This window comes from Rhopalosiphum padi, chromosome 1 (genome assembly GCF_020882245.1).
Source record: "Rhopalosiphum padi isolate XX-2018 chromosome 1, ASM2088224v1, whole genome shotgun sequence".
In the NCBI taxonomy this organism is placed as follows: domain Eukaryota; kingdom Metazoa; phylum Arthropoda; class Insecta; order Hemiptera; family Aphididae; genus Rhopalosiphum; species Rhopalosiphum padi.
Window position 1 is genome coordinate 72,650,242 of NC_083597.1, and position 24,750 is coordinate 72,674,991.

Sequence of the window (24,750 nt, forward strand, 5' to 3'; positions counted from 1 at the left end):
ATCGTTTTTATAATTTTTGAACTCCAATGAACTCTAATGATCTCTGCCAATGCTAGCCTCAGTCTTATGACAACCGTCAAATCATCATTTTAACCGTCGTGTATCGTGTATTTATCGAGTACGCTCATTTATTATTATAATACAATTATTATTCTATTATGGCTTTTCAAATGCTAAAAACTGAGAAAGGGAAAGATAGTCTTTGCTACGATGGCTACATTTTTTTGAAAGAAAAAGAAAATGATACGAAATCCATATGGAAATGTAATCAGTATTATAAAAATAAATGTCGCGGACGACTTCACCTAAGCGAAGGGAAAATATTAAAAAACACTGACCATAATCACGTTCCAAGTTCATCAGACATTCAGGTAAAAAAAAACACTTAATAATCTAAAAGATATAGCCAGTAATAATGGTGATATGAGTACTTACACAATTGGTAATAGGTTCAGCACTTAGTCAAATCCCTACTGAATCGTCTGGGCAGTTACCTAATATAAATAGACTTAAACGTACTATTCAACGTGTACGTAAGCAAAAATTACCGACTTAAACTTTATCATACCTGATGAAATGACAAAAACCATAGATGGAAATCTTTTTTTACAATATGATAGTGGTATTAATACTGAACGAATTTTATTTTTTTCAACAACACGTTTATTGTATCTTATGACACAATGCGACAATTGGTTTTGTGATGGCACATTTTCTAGTGCACCATCATTATTTTATCAATTGTATACAATTCACGCTGTTCAGTATTCTAATGTGTTACCGTCTGTTTACATCTTATTGCCAAATAAAAAAGAAAACACCTATAAACGTATGTTTCAAGCACTAAAAACAATTGTGTCTGATCTAAGTCCTAAGACAATTATGGTCGACTTTGAAAAAGGTGCAATGAATGCAATAATTTCTGAATTTCCTGAAGCAAAACTGAAAGGTTGTTTCTTTCATTTATCGCAATGTATTTGGCGACAAATTCAAGCTGCAGGCCTCCAAAAAAAAAATATATAGATGACGTAACTTTTGCACTACAGGTTCGTAAATTACCAAGCTTAGCTTATGTACCAGAAAATAAGGTTATTGAGTCTTATGAAAAATTGTTGGACATCAAATACTTTATTGAAAATGATGAACTACTATCACCAATTCTTAATTATTTTGACGATACTTGGATAGGACGTACTGACAGGCGACAAAAAAGGCGATCGCCTACTTTTAAAATTTCGATTTGGAACTGCTATTCCTTAGTTTCTGAAGATTTACCAAGAACAAATAATGCTGTTGAAGGATGGCATAATTGTTTTACATCGATTTTAAATCAATGTCATCCAAGTATATGGAAATTTATATTAGCATTGAAAAAAGAGAAAAATATGAATAAAATAAAAATCGAGCAATATATAGCTGGAGAATGTCCACCAGCAAAAAAAAAGTATCAAGATAAAGCTCAACGTCTGAAGCAAATATGCTATGATTTTGAAAATAGACCTATCGACGACTATTTACAATATAGCTAGAATAGCCCACAATTTTCAATTGCAATTGTAAATTTTGTAAATAATGTATATTATGTAAACGACAAACAATATTTATTGTGATTAATGTTTTTGTGATTTTTAGTGATTATTTAAATAATACAATTTGGCGATGCATTGACGTGCGATAAATTTCGGCCACGATAAATTGACGTGCGATGAATTTAGCCACGGTGAATTGACGTATATCCCACACTTTCAATCAAAACGATTTTTCAGTCTTCGGATTTGGTAAAACACGTTGTGCTTGTTGACGCTACAGATGATAGGTGACTAGATCAGTAGTAGGTAGGTAAGTAAAAATGTTGATGTGTAAACTGGACCTTGATGATTTTAATAGATACCTAATAAATATATTATGTATAGGTATTTGTAAATCGGTTCCAAATGGTTTTATTTTTGACAATTATAAATCATTTAACATAACTGTTTAAATCCATTTAAGAGAACATTAAAACACAGATAAATAATTCACACGACCTTACAAAAATGTTTGATTTGAATAATTTTATGACGTTATAATCGAATCTATAAACAATCAAATAAACGAGTTGAGCGTCTAAACTCTAAAATGTTTTTCGTTTAAATATATAAACTTCAACTTTCACTAAATATTAGTACCAATATCAGTTGTAATTAGACTAATTATTGGTAGATACCTATTGACTATTATTATTATAGGTATAATATAATGATGATGTTGAGTTAACAAATAAAATGTTTCGTAGTATAAATTTTTGGATATTATAATTTGTAAATATATACCTATTTAGATTATTCTAGGCATTTAGGCCCACTGTCGCTTCCACAATTTCTCTATATTGTGTTCGCAGTTCTTCTCAATTCAGTACTCCCAATAACTTAAGGTTTTCTTTCATTAGGTTTTCCCACCGTTGCGTTTTCTTGGCCTTCCTCACCGACGGTTTTTATTAGCAGGTTTCCATTTCGTAACAGTCCGTACTCCGTGTACGAATTAGCAGTCTGCACTCCAAACATGTCCAGTCTTCATTAATCATTGATGCTCTTGAGAGGCCATTATATTAGTATCGTTGAACAGATCAATAAGTTGTCTGTTTGACTGTATTTCGTAATCGCTTTCCAATAATTTCTCTTTGGTCCAAATATTCTTACATTATTATTTTTAATGTGGTAAGCGAGTTGTGGGGCGCAAGTAAACAGAATTGTATCCCAATATTCCGTTTTTCCTAATTTACCGCTGAATTGTGTACTCTACATATGCGTTTATACCCAAACCTAACTATATATAGTATAAATATATACCTACTATATATAAATATATATACTACATCAGGTAGGTACCTAACTAATAAACTAATTACAATTTAGTTAGTTTGTCTTTATAGTTTATGAGTTGTGGTGTAAAATGCGAGGTGCTCGTTAATAGTAAGCCTTTATAGTTTATACTATTTATAGTGTATAATATATATTATATAATATTAATATACCTAGAATATATAGATACATATTATAGAATTAGTGGCGCCAGTATTATTTTCTACTTAGGATAACATAATACTTATAAATCATAATAGGTAGCCGACAAATAAAAGGTCAGGCCACAAAAAAATGATATTTTAGACAGACAAAAATAAGAGATAATATTATGAGTTAATGACTATTTTTTTTTTTTATTCCTAATTGTTTTTTGAATTTGAAGAAATTGATAACGTTATTTCTCTTTGACATATTTTTTATATAAAATAAACTCTGTCATCTTAGCACAAGCTTAAATTAAAAAAAAAATAACCAAAGTTTAATTGTTTTAATATTTTATTATTATTAATAATAATATCTTTATTTGTAATTTGATGTTAAATAAAATATTATTTACTATTGTGATTATCTATTGCTATAATTATATTCACAGTTTTAGGTATAGACTATAGTCTATAGATGTATAAAATAATTATATAATAAATAATAATATAATATACAGTCATACAGATGACATTGGGAGTACATACAATACAGCACATCAACAATATGTGTCAATGCACTACTTGACACTTGTCAAGTAAATAATATAATATACATTGCGATTATAATGAAATCAAATTTTTTAAATAATGTATTTATAAATTGATAGTATAAAATATATCCATACAAATAATATCACATACATTAATGTTTAATATCATCATTTATAATACGAATGATAATTGTTGTGGATAACGCATTTAATTATAAATATACAAGTAAGTAGTAGGTATAGTATAGTAGTATTATTATATAAAATAATTTATTATTATTTCATGCACAATGGACGATTACAATTTTTTTTAAACTTATAAAACAATAGCCAAAATATTATGTTTAGGGTCTAGACAGGTACTTTCCTAAATACTCTTGTCTCAAAAGAGTATAATCACTTTTCGCGCATATATAGCGACTGACCGGACAGGTAGTGGCGAGGCCTAATTATTCCCATCTTGCTAGCCAACGTTTCCCAAAAACATCATACGATTATACGAACATAATATACAACTAACATTTCTAATAGTAATATTATTATACTTAATTTGGGGATCGCTCAATAGTACGCGCAGAAATTGACAAAATTGGCCGACTGACTATTCTCATTTGGGACGGGGTATAGTTGTCTGTTGCAAGTGAATTACATCTTTTCTACTTAGTTTATCTATTTAATATAGTAATATGATAAGATTCATATTTTTTTGCCCACAGATTGAGTCAGACTAACGTTTTTTTAACGGGCAAAATATAAACCGTTTGGGCGGAATGAAATACTTATAATATACACTCAACAATTAATTAAACAAAATCATACAAAATATAAATAATTAATAATAAGTCATACTTAAAAAAATATTGGTTATTAATAATATTATTATATAGGTAGTTAGTAATCTAAAAAAAAAAAAAAAATCAAAAAATTATAAATAAAATTACGTACAATATATTAGCATCACATTCTAAAGTAATCTATTGGCTTTGTATTAAAATGCTCATATACACATTCAACAATGAATTATTTAAATGTTCGATAATAGTGATTAATAATGTTTAGCTATAATGTCATCTGTTGTATCTGTCACCAGGTTTTTACCTCGCATATAGGTAAAAATAAATTCACCCGCCCTAACGGTACAAATGATAGTCGCCCTAACGACCACCGCCCATTTTAACGGTAAAAATGATCGGAGACACAGTTTCAAATAACCTTTCTACTACGAAAATGTTTACAATAACACAGTTGACCAACATAGGTTGATCAACAAAATTCTAAATACAAAATTTATTATGTTAGTCTTTAAAAATGATATTACAATATTTTATTATAAATTATTTCTTATTAGTTATTACTTATTATATAGTTAATATTTATATATAGTCGCAATAAAAATACATTTAAAATTATAGATATTTGGTACATATTTATTTCATTTTATTTATACAAACATACATAATAAAAATATTATAACGATATTAAAATAGATACAAATTATACATCATGCATTCGGCTTAAATTAAATCGTAAAGCGCTCGAAGAATAATATAGTTGTTATAATACGTTTAGCACACCGCGTGTATAATCAGAGCGATCGAAATCAAAATAAAATCGATACATCTAGCCGAAGTTTCAGGAAAACAGTTGACACGAATATTACATAGAACACATATAATTATTATTATTATTTCAAAACATTGTTGCACTCGAGTGCACATTATTAGTGGAAAGACAACTTTGTCGTAACAACAACAACAAAAAACAGCAATAGTCGGTCGGTCGATTGTTTGGAGATTTACAAGAGCGTCAGCCGCACCGGCCTGTTGAAGATCGACTTGTTCTGCAGCGCCCGGACGGCCCGCGACGCCTCCTGCGGGTTCCTGAGGTTGACGCGCGCTTCGCCGGTCGGCTTGCCGAAGTCGTTGAACCGCCGGATCACGTTCTGACTGTTCAATTCGAAACCTTCGAAGAAATCCACGATCTGCTGGACGTCGGCCCTGTACGGCACGTTGTCCAGCGCGATCACGCACCCGGGCTGTCCGAACCCTTCGGGACCGGCGTTCGGCCCGGGTCCGGGACCGCGTATCCTGGGCGTGTAACCGCCACCGCCGCCGCCGCGACCTCCGCCGTTGTTCATGTTGAACTGTTGCTGCTGCGGCCGGCCTCCGCCACCGCCACCGCCGTACGGCGGTCCGCCGTTGTTGTGACCTCCGTACTGCTGGGGCCTCTGGTGGTGGTGCTGTTGCCTGGACGGCGGTCCTCCGCCGCCGCCCCAGGACATATCCTGGTGATGGTTGTTGCAGTGCTGTTGCATCGGTTTGGTAATGGCCTGGATCATGAACGACCGATTGATGGGCTCGACGCACACGAGGTTCGGCCCCATGTACGTTTGGTTCTTGACCATGGCCGCGCTCGCCTGTTGCGCGGACCCGAATTCGCAGTACGACTCGCCGGTGGGACGGCCGAACTTGCTGAGCATAATGTGTATCTTGTCCGGCAACACGGACGAGTCGGAGAAGAACTGAGTGATGTCCGTGTTGGTGACGGTCGTCGGCAAGCCGTACACGTACAGGCAGTTGGACCGGACGACCGGCGCACCGCCCGAAACGTTCGGGGGCGGCGGCGCCACCGGCACGGGCGAAGAAGACGACGGCGCCTGTTGGTGGTGGTTGTTGTTGCCGTGGTGGTGGTGACTGTGATGGTGGTGACGGCCGCCGCCACCGCTGTTGTCGTTCGAAAAACGTCTGCCGCCGCCGCCGGATTTGCGCTTTATCTGCGTGTACTCTTTGTAGGAGCACCGCAGCACGGGCACAGGCGTAGAGCCCAACAAGACGCAGTCGTATCGCTTGAGCGCCGATTCGGCAGCTTCCATGTTAGTAAACTCGAGCGCGGCGCCCATGAACTCGCCATCCGGATAGAATGTCACGCGGCGCACGTCGCTGCCACCGTCGAACTCGTTCATCACGTCTTCCTCGGTCACTGTGACCGGCAGCTGTTTGAGTTTCAGATATTTGGTCGGCGGATCTTTCCGTTGTTCGTCGCCACCGTCTTCGGTCGACAACACTTCCTTGTTAGATGTTTTTTCACACACTACCAGATCGTTGTTGTCGTCGTCGTCATCGTCGTCGCTTCCTTCGTCTTCGGTTTTAGACCTGTTCGATTTCTTTTTGTCAGACGATACCGCTGGCTGATCAGTTGTGCCTTCTTCTTCGTCGTCGTCGTCCACCAAGTCCACGTGATCGACTATGTTCGGAGCCACCGCCGTAGACGGATACGGCCGGTCGTCCGTGTTATCCCGCTCGTACGCCTCGTCGTCCAGGTGTTTGACTACCACGTGGTTACCTTTGTACGCGGTCCCGTTGACTTTCATGGCCAAGTTCTTGTTGTTGTTGTTATCAAACCGGACGAACGCCACGCCCTGACGGTGTTTTTGGATCTTGATCGCGGACCCATCGATATGTATGCCCTCAAACAGTTTCCGGATGTCCCCGTACGAGAACGGATTGGACATGTTGTTTACCTCCACACACAAGCCTTCAGAGTGAGGAACTTGCGCGTTCCGAACGTCGTACCTGTACCGGTCGTTGTACCGGGGTGGTATTCTTTTAGAATCGTCGAAGGGCCCTTCGTCATTGTCTCGACGAGACTGCTGCTGCTGCTGTGGAGCTTGATTAAACCTGGAATAAGGCTTACCATTTTCGTTGATCGAGCTGAACCTGGATGGTCTGCCTCCTCTCCCACCACCTTCTTGGATGTTGTGGCCACCATACCTTGGTGGCTGTTGATGCTGCTGATGGTTGAACCTGGGTCCATTGCTGTTACCGAACTCGTCGAACGACCGTTGACCTGCACCGCCACCGCGGTTATGCTGTCCCACAACGGGCGGCACGGCCTGTTGCGGTTTGTGAAATCTAGGACCTCCTCGGTTCGGGCCGAAACCTCGTTGCTCTCGGAAATCTTGTCCAGGCGGTCCTCTTCTCATACCCGGTGCGGAGTTATCGTTATACCTTCCGTGAAAATTGTTGTCGAATTCGGTTTGTCGATCGTCCTCGTCATCACTACCGCCACCTCCATATACGTTAGCGCGGAAATCATTGTCAGGAACGTACGGCTGCTGCTGCTGCTGATGTGGGCGGTTTCCGCCACTCGATGGCCATCGATTCATTAGCGGCGGCGGTTGTTGTGGCTGCTGCTGCTGCTGTTGTTGTTGTTGTTGTTGATGAAAAGAATTCTGAGGAAGTATGACGGGAATGATGGGTGGCTGGGGTGGCGACCTAAATTGCGGGAATCCGGCAATGCTGCCGGGTATTGCGTTGTTCATCATCGTGGCTGGCTGATGATTTTCTACCCCAGCCATCGCTGCCTGCTGTTGCTGCATGTTGTCATATTGACAGGACCAAGGATTGATTTGAGCCTGTTGATCGCCGATCAACTTACCGTCTGCCCCTTTGTTGGCGACTGGTGACCGTGACCTTTGCGATTTGCCTCCACTTCCTCGGCTCGACGAGTTTCTGCCATCGCCGCGATACCTATCCCTAGACCTGTCTCTCCCACGGCTCCGGTCCCGGCGCCGCCGGTCTCTAGACCTCGACCTTTCCCGTCTACCACTACCACCACCACCACTACGTGACGACTTGGACCGCCGTTCTCGGGATTTCGACCGAGATCGGTCACTACGTTTGTGGCTCTTATCGTCACGATCTCTGTTCTCCAATGATTTTGGAGACAAAAGCTGTTGCTGCATTTGTTGCTGTTTGTCTTGGGGCATAAGTGCCGACATGTTGTCCATTAAGGGTTGTCTGCGCAACATCTGCGCACCGAGTCGGTCGGGCCTCACCTGTTGTTGTGGCTGCGGTAGGACCTATGCGAGAAAAAATTGACATTATTTGTTGCTTTTTAAAAGGAGAAATTTATTTATCGTCATACAACGGGATCGACTTCATTGTTCGGACGCAAATATATACAAGTATTCTGTATATATACCTTAGCAGTCAACGGTGGCTGCAATGACCCAACTATGGGGATCTGAGGCTGTTGCATCAAATTTTGCTGCATGTATGCGTTATACAAGGTTTGTTGTCGGGCTGTATCGATTACTTTTTGCATCTCATTACGCGAGCTCAACAGAAGTCTGATCTGCACGTCTTTGATGCATCCACCGTCCGAAAGCATAGCCTGTCTAGCGTCTTCGTCAGTACTGCAGAATTGTAAAAATGACAATAAGAATACGCAATAGATATCAACGCTGTGATGATGAGACTCGTTCACCACCAATGATGATTTATTGATACTTATTAAATTTACTATTACGCAAGTTTACCTGAAAGAGATGAAGACGTCGCCTTTTTCACCCCCGACGATATGAACTCCACCTTCGGGTATCGATAACCCTTGGAAGTACTGTCTAATATCCGCGGCGTTGGCCGCCCAAGGCAGATTTTGCAATCTAATTATTACACTCATGATGGTAACTGAAAAAATAATAACGAATTTTTATTTAACGTACGTTTCTATGAATTGTTTCTTATTTACTATATAATACACAGTACAAAATACAAATGCACTTCAGGACCTGACATACATAGAACATAGTAAATTATGAAAAACTGGAATGGCGATTCTATTAAGTATAAATCATTGAAAGTAGGTACTACTATATTATAAACGACCTGAAAATTGCAATACAGCAGTTCGTACATTTTAATATCACGTTTGTTTTGTATATTTAATAGTTCATACTCAGATATACGTTGTATAATTAATACTATTTAGAAAAAAAAAACATTTTATTCCCTGATTCAATAAGATTAATTATTATTTTTACTTTTGAAGTATACTAAAAAACTATACATTTGATACCTAAATATATACCTGTAATACTTAGATGATGACTCGACAAAATGTCGCTCACTCTGAATTTTGAAGCAAACACAATGTACGCTCCGTCAAAAATTAAGTCATTGTGAAATTAATTTAATACAAAATAATTACAAGTTTATTTTTAATAATTAAATACCAAAAAATAAATATTATTAGTTGCAACTAGGTATATAGTTATTTATCAAATAACTTGGAAACAAAGCCGTAAACTTACAATTAATACAAAATTAATCACCATGTATTTAAATAGATACCTAATATATATATTGTTTACTATACATTTGAAATATTAAATTTTATTATTTACATTTAGACTATCTGATTGCCACCAGCTGATTAATAAAATAATACATTTTAAGTATCGTAAAAAACGAAACATTTCTTAAGCACTTTAGCCTAAAAAAGAATCCAAGCTCAAATATTAAGTAAAAGGTACAATTTTTTTTTTAAAACTAAATATAATTTAATATGTTTATGGCCAGTACAAAAAAAAAAACCATAATCATGTTAATTTGATTTATAAAATCTCCGTAGTATATTTAATAGGTATATTCAATAGGATGATACTTGAAATAAATTGTAAACAATATTTGTTTATAATTTTCCGACTTCTATTAGTTCTATTCGACTATAATTATCGGTACGTACAGAGGTATAATTAATAATGTGCGTCAGGGTGCACGATATGCTTTATTTTGAGCGTGGCACACGTACAATCGTACTTATTTCTTCAGTACTATGTATTCAGTCAGGGAGAAATATTCATATCGATTAACCCTTAAATCCTAGACAGTGAGACACTAAAGTAGACTTCTTATATCTACGTTACATAAACGTTGTATATATTTCATAGGTCAATTTATTACGTAGAAATCTGATATATACTTAATACTAATTTTTTATTCTTAATAAAATTTAGATAATAAATTACAAAAATTATTTCTTAAACAGTTGCCAAAAAAAAGTTGTATTTTAAGTTTTTAGAATCTATATGTGCCGCTCAAACAGTATTCGCGTAACTCTAAAGTGACAAAATAAAATTTATTTTAAAGCAGAACTAATATTTTCAAGGTTGTTGCTGGGCCTGAGGGTTAATCAATCTTCTATTATTATGATTTTGTCACTTTAAAAATCTAGATTAGCTTATGAGCCAGGAAAAAAATATATTCTAATTTTATAATGATAGGTACATAGTAAAAACTAATTAACATTATTATATAATATGTAGATCAATATTTTATAGTTTATAAATCTATGATAAATAAAATTAACGATTTTTTGAAAATTGGGATATCTGATGGTCATAGGCGTAACTAATACTTTAAATTAAGGGGGCTATGGAGTTTTAAAAGTGTTTTATAACAAAAAAGTGTATTTATGGGAACATAATTGCCTCCACGGCACACAGTTGTTTTAATTATCTAGAAAAATTCTGAGTTAAATTTAGTTGGATTAATAATTAATAATGCATAAAATTCTTCATTTTACCCGAATTCCATAAAATATAAAAGGTATAATTATACTAAATATAATAATTAATAATATTCTACATCAAAAACTGTACATATACAATAAACGGTATACTTCTTTAATATGATATTTTCAAACATAAACCGTAACTTTTTGTTTTCATAAAGAAAAGTATAGGGCTTTTGAGAAATTCTAGGGGAATTGAAGTCCACCCAAGCTCCCCTAGTTACGCCTATGCAGTGATGACCTATTATATTTTTTATACCCGTATGGGTACGTCGCTATACATTTTCAGAAGTCACTACTGCAGTGTTTTAAATAAACTAAATATTTATTAGATCTTGCCTGTATAAACTTGGCAATTTTTCAACTTAACTAGTAAATGCACGCATAACCGTATCAAGTCGCTATAGGTATACTACCAAAAAAGGGAGTACGAAATTTTCTGAACGCCTTTCACTTTTTGGTTTAACTGACTCGATTTTAATCTATATACAGGTGCCTATATATAATAATAGTAATTTACCTCAATATCATGTAGATAAAATATGCACGCATTTAGTACAACGGTTAGAATGTAATTTATTTTATCATCTGAGTACACCGTAATCTGACCTAACACAACATTAATAATACATATACCTATACTTAGATTATTTTATGATTATAATATGTCTATATAAATTTTAAGCTGACGTAACAAAATAATCTCTTTAATTTTATATTTTATTGTAAAACAATGGCAAATAGACTACCATGCGTGTTTCTGCCGTCGGTCAAGATAAAAAACTAGAAAGTTGATGCATCGGCCATAAATCATAATTCGTAAACCAATACATTTATTTTTACTTTTTAGAATGAAAACATCCATTTTTAATTTTATATACTGAAGAATATTTTTTGCTGTATTTCCATACATAAAAATCAAATGAGTAGTTTAAGAGTTAACTTATCAGTATTTAAAGTTATGCGAAGTGGAGTAGTACGGAGATATCCCGTCAAATGTTGGTCTTTAACTACGATTATGGAAATTATGTAAAAAAAAATATTTTCAAGAACGTTAATAGATATTGAAATAATGAATGTTGTTTGATAAAAGAATCACCCAGCATTGAGTACATATATTATAAATGAGACAGCAGACTTTTTTCTCAAGTAATGTATTTAAAATACTAGGTAGGTATAGGTAAACTCAAATACCTATCTACCTTGAAAAAGCATTTGAATTATTTTTCATATACGTTTAGTAATTATTTTGTAAGTTTGTAATCAAAGTACCATACTGTTATAATATAGTAAATAGTAATTTATTATATTTATTTATTAAATAATTGTTTATTGCATTTTAGACGCATATTTAAGTTATAACGTCCGCCATGTTGGTTCTTTTTTGTGATGATCACTACGCCCTCATTGTATACAACATTATTATTTAAGTGGAAAAAACCCATAAGTATTCAATCAATACTTAAAAAACGTTTACACAAATACTTTATAACACTAACACGTAAAATTGATAATATAAATATTGATATAAATATAAAACATCTGAATTTGGATAATATTATATTGGAAAATTTTTTCATTTTCTTTAGATACCTACGAGAGCAGCGATTGTCCAGTGCGCAGAGCGAAAAGTTTGTTAAATTCAGATAAAACCAATAGTAGGTACTTACCTACCTAGTACCTACTTATATAAAAAAAATATACAAGATTCCTAGATAAAACAGTAAAACCTACTGTACAATGATAATTTATCACACTGAATTAAAATTAACACATTACTTACATAAAAAAATAAATACCGACTTAACAAAAATCGATATAACCTTATTTTTTAGTTACAGTAGTTAGTAAGAAAAACTCATGCAATACATTTTCAAGATTTTCCCATTAGAAAAAAAATTATGAAATAGTATTATCTATAGTAGGTAGGATATTATACCACGAAAAAAACCTAAAAATAATCCAAAATATATAGAAAATTTTATTATTGACTAGAAAATGTATGCGATTATTCATTTTTGAATTACAATAAAACAAAAAGATCAATTTAGTCAAATACTGGTAGGCAATACGTAGATAAATTCGTTTTTTTTTAATATTATTAGAGGTGTATAGGTACTATAATTAAGTCCGCGATTGGGAATTGAAAAATATACTAATTAAGTTTTAAGGATTATTTCAAGTGTAATAAAAAATCTACCTTAAAGCAAATCGTATTTTAAATGGTGATATGAAATTAATACTATAGGTAGTTGAAAAATCAATAATAAAACCAACATATTATCTTATTATAATGCTTTACAGACTTTAGACTCGTGTATTGAGTTTATTCAGAAAATTATATAAATAAATACTAACGTATGAAATATTTATCATGGTGAAAACAACGGTGCAAATAATTTTATGATATAAATAGCTTAAAGTTAGTACTTATAAATACATTCAAAATGTCATCATATGTATAAAAATAATTATAAAATAATAGTATACGTAATGGTAAAAAAAGATTTCAGCTCCGACGGTTGATAGTTTTTAATTTAAAAATATAAATTAAGTCGTTATTGGAAAATACATTATTTTTGTCCCCATAACTGAACGGGAAAAAATTATACTAATTGAGTCCCTGGTGTAAACGAAAAATGTACTAATTGAGTCCCTGGTATAAACGAAAAATGTACTAATTGAGTCCATGATTAGGAATCGAAAAATATACTTATTAAGTGCTAGGATTATGCCAGTAGAATGTTTTACCACTGTTTCCTGATAATATTTTTGAAAATTAAATATCCAAAAGTTTGCATTAAATCATTAACTTTCTAAAATGTGGGTTTAATTTACAAATGCATTGACAAGAACCACTAATAGTTGTAAATCATTGTACTAAAAATTTAATGCTGTGTTTTTATGGCCCATCTTAATTCTTAATATTTATCAGTTTATAAATATTTTATAAATGTATAATATGAAACATTTATCAACATGAAAAGTACTTACATAATTGATTCAAGAAATTATATATACACCGAAGAAAAATAAATCAGGAAGCAAATGTAGCTGCTTCATTAAAATAATACTATTTGAATAAATATAGTCTCTGATAAATTGTTACCAATAAGAAAATCGATTTACATTACTTACTTATACACATAAGCAAATAACAATTGAATTAAATAAATATTACGCCAATTTATTATTATATTATATTTTAAGAGGATGTATCAAGGATATATTGAGCCCATTAAGGCATACCTCTCACAACAAAATTAAAGTTAAAAATATTATTGGCGTTCTTAGTTATTGGTTAGTTTTACAATATTTTGGTTTTTGAGTGACTTATGATATTACTTAACTGTTAAAATTTTACTTACTCAAAACGCTTAAAAATCAAAATATAATAAAAATCCAATGAAAGAAAATGTATACCTAATTGAAATTACTCACGAGTGTCAAATTTATAATATACTTGTAATAATAATAAAAAAAAAAGTTGTGGTTAACTATCAAAATGTTTCCAATATCTTAAGACTTAAGTAATAATGACTTAATATTACATTATTTTATCTCTCCGTAAATGATTTCGATTGATTTGCATTATTTTAAATTTTGTATTAAAATATAGTTGTTCAAGTATATACGCCATAATAAAATTATGACGATACTATAAAGCATGTATTATTATCGATGCCGATTGTATTTTAATATATAATATGAGTATTCTGCGTGTTAAAATAACATTATTTCCCATGACTCCCCTTCTCAACTATGAATTCGGTGTTACCCCAGTGGCCCAGTTTAGACATAGCTTTTACGAACATTCAACTCCATTAAGACTAATCATTACGATGATAAGTATATTGCACGTGATAACAAAAGAAAATATAGATTTCTTTACCCTATCACATATTTAATATACTTACTTTCACGACGAATTACTTCATAATACATATAGGTATCTCTAGATGACAAAATGCTGCAAAAAAATAACTAATTTTTGAAAATAAATAATTCGCGTGTATAAGACGTGCAGAACCGTTGCCAGTCTTGAGCCTGTAAAAAACAGGAAAAAATTTGCTGGTCCAAGTGAGCAGTGTAGCACAATTGCCTGTACAACTATATATCGGTATAAAAACAGGTCTAGGTCGTATTTAAATGATAATACATACAAAATATCGATCTGTTATATTATGTAGAAGGTAAATTATTACTATTTACTAAAATACCGTTACATATTTATATACAAGTATTTAATGTGTAGTTATTAGTACCACCGACTGTTTTACTAGAAAATAACCTTATCTTAGTGCGATCAATATAGCTATAGGTATGTATCAATTTATCGAAATTCGAGACTAAGTAGGACATAAGTTGAATTGATTTGTATCATCACTCAGTTCTGTTTCAGTATCATTTTGGAATACCAATTTCGTTCAAAGAAACAAAAACGTACATGGTGAATTGGTGAATATTAATTGAGTTCGCATTTGATAAAAGTAAAATATTAATATTAATCTCTTACTGACGTATAATACGTAGGCGATTATATGATAATATTTTAATCATTTTCATGATTTTCAACAAATAAATATTTATTATGATTAATAAAATAAAAAAGAAGAAAAAATTCAGATATAACATTCAAAACCAATAAAAAGTATTTTATTTAAGTAATATTTGTTTTCTTCGTGGCAGGAGGAACCGTATCTCTTAGTTTTATACAAGTAAATAAATATGAATAAATTTGAGTATTATTGTAAAAAGATTCCATTTAAATTTGACCGAAAAGATTTGGTGTGCTATGTAGGGAGTGTGTACAAAAAATAGTCTACATAATACTAATTGAGATAAAATTTAATTATCAAACAAATACTCTTGTCTATTAAAATTGGATCAGTACAGGCGGTTAATTTATGTGCATGGACGTGGTTTTGTTTCGAAAGACACGGCGGGTAAATCAACGGGTGGTCGACTTGGTGGGGACCGTCCCATCTGCACGCCGCCCCGTACTGATCTCATTTTAAAAAGACTAAAAATGAATCAATTTGTCTGTCAAGTAGTTTAAGTGCAGTTAGAAATATATAAACATAATTTGTGTATACCTACAGAAAATTCAAAATTAATATTACAGTTAAAGTTGTTATTATATATCTTTGTTAATATATATACCTGATTGAAGACAATGTATACAATGTATATTATTCTAAATAATTTTGAATCCAGGACAGAAAACGAATATTTCTTTAGATTAACGAGGACCGGGATGGAACTAGCAGTATATCATTCATAAGTGGTGAATTACAATAATTTGAACTTGAAGCAATTATTAGCGACGAGTCTTTGTAAGATGTATAATTTACGTATGCGGAATGTAATCCGTCATGTTTTAAGTGAAAACACTTGACAAGTATACTCGTGTTGATGGCGCGTCTCACTCCTTTTATAATATTTTGTGCGTTAAATTGTTTACATGAGCAAGATATGGTGGTAACATAGGTATATGGTCCAAAATATACCCGTATCAATCGTAGGTGAATTGGTTTTTTTTTAACGTGTCGTCGTGATATTATGTATAATCGACTTACAACGTGTGTATCTTTTCCATTCAGTTCTTATATTATTATGGATGGCTGTGGAGAGTATTATGCAATTTTATTTCGTATAAAAACTTAACATACTGCAAAAATATATTTTATACTCTGAACAAAATAATGAAAAACCAGTTGCAAAAAAAAAAAAATGTTCACGTTTATCGCTTTGTATGTGTAACAAGACACGACGTAGGTATACATTACTAATACTTTGTTTTATAATATTATACTTGGCTGATGGCTGTAGAAATGCACACGTCTTACGCTTAATGTACATAATTATTAGTAAGAAAACGATTTCTCTAGACATCGTCAAATGTGATAACTGTGCTTGAGATAGTTAAATTTTTTTTATCATTAATTATATAAGTCTATCTATCGACTTAATGTTACAAGATCATCACTGAATACAAACGATAACAACGAAAAATCGTTTTCGAGTTATTTACTATTACAATATACTGTTCTTCACAAAAACTCCATAATTTAGTTTTTAAGTCACTTATTTTTTTTATTTTTTTGATGGAAGTATATGTAGTTTAAGGTAAAGGAAATTAAATATATTTTTATTTAAGTTAAAACGTCGTAACTTATGAACACAACTTAGAACAAATATATGATTTTCTTTTATTTAAAAGATTAAGTTGTTAGACAATGTTAATTTATTTAATTAATAAGTGTTACTATTATATATTTTTAAATTAGATACCTAATGTACTTAATTATAATAAAAAATGTTCACCTGAAACTGATTGATGAATTTTATTTGATAGAATTACGACAATTGTAATAAGTCTAGGTATTTAAATATATTATTTAAGTTTTTTTCATTGTTTTTTTTTTTTTTTTTTTTTTAAGTTATCATAGGTTCCATTTTTAATATAGATAACAAGTTTTCGTGCAAATGAGTGGGGTCTGCCAAGGTTAGGTTTAAGCAGCTTTTTTTTATAAGTATTTTCTTTTTTTTGTTGAACGACCCAAATTTGATTTCATTTTCATTCTGAACCAAAAACCAACAACTCATAAAGTTTCAATAGCATGAACCAAAAATAATTTAAGTTTTATACTGTTATAGTACATCAACTATTCATTTAGTAGTAACTAATAATAATTGGTAACACGGAAGAAAAGAAATATATTTTTATATGCGTATTTGCCAATTATTTAAAAAAAAAAAAAAATGATAACTCGATAACTAATAGAATCAGGAATAGGATTAAAATCTGACCCGCGATGTATACTTTCATTAAAAAAAAATCGAAATAACCGGTGAAGTAGTTTTAGAGAATATGTGTGACAAAGATTTCCATTTTCAAATTTTTATATATAGATAGATATATACAATACAATAAGTCATATTTTTAAAAGATGGCACATTATACTCGTTGAACTGATTATCAGTTAGTTTTAATTTATACATTCATGGTCGATTTCTGATTAGGTATATTAATATAAGAGGTGTTTGAGTATAAAATCGTGTTAAAAACAAATAGCAATACATTATATTATTACTATATTATAAGCACTTTAATATGTTTATAATAGAGAACTAAGAACTTATAACGATTCATAAGTACTACGTAAAATAATATAAAGAAATACGCATTTGAGCACAAAGGTTTTATTATCAATAAAAATAATTAATTCAAGTTTAATTATTTAAAATGGGTTAGTCTGATGCCTAAAAAAAAAAATTATGTTTAGGACAAGAAAATTCATATATTGGATAAATTGGTCCTTAACTTAGTTATGCCTCAACTTTAAAATCATTAAGTATATCAATAAATATAACCTACATTTTATTTTAATCAATAATCCAATATCAATATAAGTATTATGCTGTGTACTTTAGATTTTCATGTCTGATAGGAACGAGGTTTTAAAATGTTTTTTATTTTATTTTTGTTTGCGGATACGTTTTTGAAAAATAAAAGCATAAATATTCTACAAAAAGTGGAATAAGATAGCACATTTTATTTAATTAATTCACTATAAATATTTTTGGGTTAAATTAGTAATATTGAAAGAATCATTTCTACAGTGGAAAGAAATATATTATTTTTATTGATTTAAGAGATACATCACATTATTATTATCGTATAATGATCAAGCACCATTACTAACAATGTTTGGTATTAAAATAGGTGCTTATTTAAAAAATTGTATCGAGGATTTATTTGGTTTAGCTGTAAAGATAAATATTGCCATTGAGATGTAGTGCCGAGTCCAGTAAAAACAAATATATTGAATATTCGTAAGCAATTTTAAATGATTAAATAAAAACTTATTTTATAGGTGTATACTTCCCTAATTTTAACAAATTATGTTGTCGCATTCGTATATGTTATTTATTATACTTAATACCAAATAGCATAGTAGAGTTGAGTATCTGTATATTATGTAGTTAACCATAGTAACCTGACTTTCAAAACCACTAATTGTCAATAAAATTAATAGAAAGTACTTAAATATAAATGATAAATCTATAAAATCAAATGATTCATTAAGGCGATGAATAACACGAAATTAGTTTAGAAAATATACAAAATGACCAAAACAGAGAGCAGCTTAAAGTTAAGATGATTAACTGTATATACATTAAACTAGCTATTTTATTATTTAACGCTATTCTAAAAAGAATCACTAAATGATGGACATTTCGTTTATATTTTAACATGAGCTCTCTGATCTCAGTCAAAAAGCTAGTTAGATTTCAACTGTCATCAACAGTCGGCTCTTTATAGCCATCACTAGTTTAACATAATTCATAATTATATGCGCATTACCTTATAAAATGGTAACATCTTAACTAAAGTAGTATTTTATATAAGACAGCCACTGAAATAATTATTATAACAAATATTAGTCGTTCATTGATCGAATATTACAAGTGTCAGTATATTATCATAATCTTAAATCAAATATGTACTATGGATGTAATCAAAGCGTATGGTATGGTAATCACTAATCAACGTAATCAAAATAAATAAATGTTGGCAATATCAGCGACGTGAGTCCCAAAATTAGGACGCAATTTCTTGCATATTTACCCACAAATAATTTGTTATACCTATTGTATCTATCTGATAATTATGCGAGGAATTGCAACACATATGTGCACATCGAAAACCTAATTCGGCGATTCGTCGCTAATATCGGCAAAAAATAATACACAGACTGTATAATATAGTTTATGATCTAAGACCATTTTGTACAAAAAAATGTATCACGTATTCATGTTTTTTCTCATCTATTTTCATACATTATCATAATATAATTGATACACTTGTCTAGTATCAAAGTAACATAAATTAAAATACCCATAAAAACATATTATTATTAACAAATAGGAAAACATAGAAGTTAAATAACATCATTCTCAGATAGTATATTATGGTAAAGAATATTTCTAACTGTAATATCTATTTTTAAAATATGTTTACAAAAATCCCAAATTAATAAAATAAATCTTGTTTATATCAAAATTATTAATAATATTACGGTATTACCTGTAATTTTAATAGCTGTTATAATGCGTTGTACAGCCGCAAGGTTAATGGATACTAACCTTAGTATCTATAAACCTTGGTACAGTTGTAATAATTATCCTTTTAGAGTTAAATTTATCAGCAGGACTTTTATTTTTACGTATAACGAAAATATCTTGTTCGATTTTTCGTTAATAAGACAGTACCACCTAAATTATTATGAAAATGTAATATACCAAGTACATAGCATCATATAATAGAGCTACATTAGTATACAATTAACTCAGTATTTGAGAATTTTATTTAGATACTCGTGTTATATTCATTTCATGTACTTATACCTAACCTATCCAAAAATATAAATCAATAAAATAAAAAAATCACAAAAATGTTTAATGATAAATAGTACCTATACAAATTGAAGAATTTTCGAGAAATGTGTGTTGTATAATATGGTTAATTATCAACAATTACCATATTAAATTTAAATACCTAAATTAGGTTGGGTAGGTTAAAACATATCGTGTACATCTCTCATATGGCGATGCCTGCTATCAGTGGCGTATTTTCAAATTTTTCTGGGGGTCCTCAGTTTATACATATTTAATCTATGATAAACTATAATATATGAATAATAGTTTACGAGTATATACTATAAACTATGATATCTTGTAATAGTTACGTCCTTATGCAGTTTTTGGAGGAAGTTGAACAAAATATATAATTGTATTATTATAAATGTATAATTTCTATACCTACTTATTACTTAAAACCATGCTGAAGGAACATATGTTGCGTAACGAATTTTAAACTATATTTTATATAATATTTTGTTAACGGGAAAAAAATATGTCCGCGCGGCCGTGCGTGCCTACATAAATCGGGTTCTGCAAATATGTAAGAATTTTAGTTTTTAATTTTTTTTTTGGAGAGGTTTTGGGGGGGTCCAGTACCCCTGGACCCCCCCGTAAATACGCTACTGCCTGCTGTTTTAATTCTTAACTAACTGAATCCCTACTAGAACCCAGTGGAGATGAGTGTCGTAGTTTAGTAGGTACGCCGATTACCACATTATCGAAGTATTTAGTTTATCGGGCGGACGAGTCAGTACACAAAATACATGTCAATATTCTTCAGAGCAAAGTTCACACTTTACAGAAACCTACTTTGTATTCGACATAATTAAATTCAAAATGTATAAACGGAAAAGCCACCAATTTCTAATCTAACTACATGCAAGCGTGTCTGATGGTTTAATCTTCTATTGATTACTCGGACTGCTGCAGAACTCGACGCCTGTACTGCTGGCCAACTCCAAAGCGCGTGTCGTAATAATTTAGGTGCATTAAATTGTCGAGTTGAATCAATAAAGGTAGGTTAAGTATATGAATATATACAACAAAAAAAAATCTAATATAGATACATATTATTCTTTATCATTGATTTTATATTATTGCAATGTCAATAATTTAAGCATCTAAGAATCGAATTAGCATGAGCTAAAAACTAGTAATCATGTACTTGAATGATGTAGAAAATATGTTTAATAAATGTACAAAAATCTTAAGAATGTTTGTTACAAATGTAACTAATTTAATAGCATATAGTGGTAATGAATGAATTATTCTTAAATTGAAAATGCAGAATAAATCAATTTTTTTTTTAATTAAGAAAATAAAGATGTATTAGTATATTTTTTTATTTTAACCTAAGATTTTCTAATCACTTTTTTAAAATTAAAAAATAAACCATAAAATGTCTCTATAGAAGAAATTTAAATAACATGTAATCCTTTACAATTTATAAAATTTATTTCATCAAAATAAAAATTGTATAGACTGCTATAAAATTTTAATTTCAAATACTAAATAAAATAATTTAGTATTGTTAGATAAAAATTGACTTTTAATTTATACAAACCCTAAATAATGATAAAGGTATACAAAGTAGTTTATTTTACTGCGAACACTTGCCAATTCAAAATGTATCAATTTTTTAAATAATTTAAGATTAAGACACGTTATTCTAAGATTACATAGTTTCCTCATTTTGTTTACATTTATATCAGGCATCAGCTACCTAATGATTTTTTTGAATGGCGACCTTTATTTTTAATTGCTTAAATATTGTAGAGATAATAGTCTGGATATGTAGAGTAATCACTTTTTTGTAAATAGTTAATAATAATTGTTTTCCATATTTTGATATTAATTTCTATACTCTGGTTGTAGAATAGTAGATTTGGTTATTGATGTGTACCAAATAAAATCTCAATGCTCAATAGAATTAGATCATGATAAAAATCTAAGTCATATTAAACAATAATTTTGTTAATTATAAAATAATAATTATTATTATTGGTTAATAATACACATAAGACATAACCATATAATCTTTATAGTGATAATCGTATAATTTATAGGTATTAGATAGGTACTAATGCTGTTTTTGAAATATTTAGCATGGAATACAGATAAATTATAAATTGATTAATGAAATAATATTAGTTATAGGGATCAATTTTAATACAAACTAAAAAATTAATGTTTACCAAACATCATTTTCTTAGTTTAGAACATATCTCCTAATAAACTAAATATTTAATTTCTCAATTAAAATAAATGGAATAGCATTTTAAGAAATAACCAAAAAAGAATAGAGGCTGTATTATAAATAATAAGTATATAATTGGAGGAAGCTTAAAACCATTGTATCATATTATGAATGTAGATGATATTATAGTGTTGTTAATTACCTTATTTTTCTTAATTGATATAATTTATTATCTAAGTCGTCTTAACAAGCGTTGTGTATCTTGAGCAATAAATGGCAATGACTAATGCTCAATTGGCAAATGTGTATGTCCAAATAAATTTAACTAGGATTTCTTAATGATTGCTTTCTCACAGACTGCAGAAGTGTTGTAGTAGCAGTAATCTTAGTAGTAGCAGTAGTAGAAGTAGCGGGTCTCTGTTGACGGTGATGCTGGGTATACAACGGCAAGAAATACATTCAATGCATATGTGTTTCCATAATAACTTTTACTCGATATGATATGATAAATCAGACCAACAAATACTAAATAAACTGAAACACCAAAACAAACATAAAAATAATTAAAACTGTAGTAAGACTGGTGTACAGACGTAATGGTTAAAGTAATAATATATTAATATAAGGTATGTTATAGGTGGGAAAAGTTAAAATAAAAAAATGAATAAATCTATTAGTTATTTTGATTGACCTTGAGCTTATTCGAGAAATGCGCAGAAGCGTTAAACAAAATAACACGAACTAATATTTACCGAATACAAACAGTGAAGCAAAGTCGCGTCGACATAATTTATCACACGTGTGCGCGCAATTTTATTTACGTAATACGTACGACGATCTACATTAATCGTAGGTAGAATATTAGAAACATAATACATGAATTTAGTAGGTAGACGATAATAATAATATTATACTTACCACTGAGTTGGAACGAGCGCAGCCGCGGCGCGTAATAGAAAAATTTGAAAAAATTAAAATTAAAAAAAAAGTCTCTGCGGACGAGTGGCGAGATGAAAATGAAGTTAATATAAAATCAAAAAAATAGAAATTAAATCAAATGAAGATAATTGAAATAAAATTCGCGTGCACGTCGTAGGACGAGTGTGTTTCATCTATTGGCATTATACAACAATGTGTACAAACTATAAAATCATGACATTAAAACGTTTTCGTTCGATTACGACAACAACAATTTTATCGTAAGTACGCGTCATGACAATATGGCAGTGCACTCACTGGCGTCACTGTACCGTAGCCGTGTACTCGTAATGGCGTAATGCGTACCAAAACAACTCGACTACGATGGCCGCGGTGCGGTGTACGGACGGCAAAATTATGGCATCGAAGCCTGAAAGCGTTCGGATAATAGTAATAATAGTAATAAATAATAATAATAATAATATTAACAGCCGGTAAACGCGACTAAACACGGTGTATACTCAATACCGTACAGCGGTGTATATTGTAATTTATTTATAATATTTTTATTATTATTTGTATTATGACTATTATAATAATATGATATTATGTACGTCGCATTATTATGGCACGGTAACGCGATCCCTTTTCGGCGGGTGGTCGTCGACCAACGGACCGGCGGGGCGGGGTGGGTCGATCGGTCGGCAGTGCGTCCGGCGGTCGGCGGGCCGCGGGCCCGGTGTGACCAACGCGATTTTGCGCGGCGATTGACGTCATGGGTCGCGATTTTATCATAATAATGAATTGTTTATTTATAAATAAAAGTTATTTATTAGCATAGGAGAGAAAAGAGAGAAAAAAAAAAAGTTGAAAACATTAAAACGAGCCAGGAGAAGAGAAATTACCTTCTCGCGGGTACCACGAACGGCGGTGTTTTTTAATTCCCTTTTCCGTTTCTCGTTTCTCGCGCGCGCGCTGCTTGCTCTCTTGTTACGCCGTGTCTTTGCCGGCCTGTCCGTCTCCGATTCCGACGTCGTCTTCTCCGTTCCGAGTCTTCCTCACCACGCCGAACCAAACGACGACTACCTGAGAGTCACTTACACGTACCTATTGGCCGGTGCGGTCGTTTAAACGTTTTCGTTTGTGAGATTGTGACGCACAAGTGCTCCTAAAGCCCAAAGGTGAGTGCGAGTAAAGATTGTATATATTATTATATTATGATACAGCTCGCCGTCGCTCGCAAACTCGCCGTTTCGGTGCCACACACTAAGATGTTATTCATGTATATCAAGTACCATAAACATGAAATTTCG

General features: G+C 31.7%; 3 protein-coding genes across 5 annotated transcripts; 2 read left to right on the forward strand and 1 right to left on the reverse strand.

The window, feature by feature from the left end:
• The first annotated feature begins 158 nt into the window (after positions 1 to 158).
• Positions 159 to 773, forward strand: LOC132926809 (uncharacterized). The gene is given in 5 exon segments (XM_060991218.1): positions 159 to 374; positions 376 to 429; positions 431 to 542; positions 545 to 700; positions 766 to 773. Coding segments are annotated over 5 exon segments (546 nt in total).
• A 58-nt stretch (positions 774 to 831) lies between these two features.
• LOC132926820 (uncharacterized) lies at positions 832 to 1,529 on the forward strand. The gene is given in 2 exon segments (XM_060991225.1): positions 832 to 1,008; positions 1,011 to 1,529. Coding segments are annotated over 2 exon segments (696 nt in total).
• A 2,933-nt stretch (positions 1,530 to 4,462) lies between these two features.
• LOC132919746 (uncharacterized) lies at positions 4,463 to 24,482 on the reverse strand. 3 transcript variants are annotated; one of them, XM_060981571.1, is made up of 5 exons: positions 24,343 to 24,482; positions 22,722 to 23,053; positions 8,858 to 9,008; positions 8,464 to 8,734; positions 4,463 to 8,398 (listed from the first exon to the last, which is right to left on the reverse strand). In XM_060981571.1, exons 3-5 carry the CDS (start codon positions 8,998 to 9,000, stop codon positions 5,333 to 5,335), a joined length of 3,480 nt encoding a protein of 1,159 aa, XP_060837554.1. In that variant the 5' UTR covers positions 9,001 to 9,008; positions 22,722 to 23,053; positions 24,343 to 24,482; the 3' UTR covers positions 4,463 to 5,332. The 3 variants fall into 3 exon arrangements, with proteins under 3 accessions (XP_060837554.1, XP_060837562.1, XP_060837544.1); XM_060981579.1 differs by lacking the exon at positions 24,343 to 24,482 and adding an exon at positions 23,438 to 24,066 and having other exon boundaries at positions 8,521 to 8,734; XM_060981561.1 differs by lacking the exon at positions 24,343 to 24,482 and adding an exon at positions 23,438 to 24,066.
• Between the last annotated feature and the right edge of the window lie 268 nt (positions 24,483 to 24,750).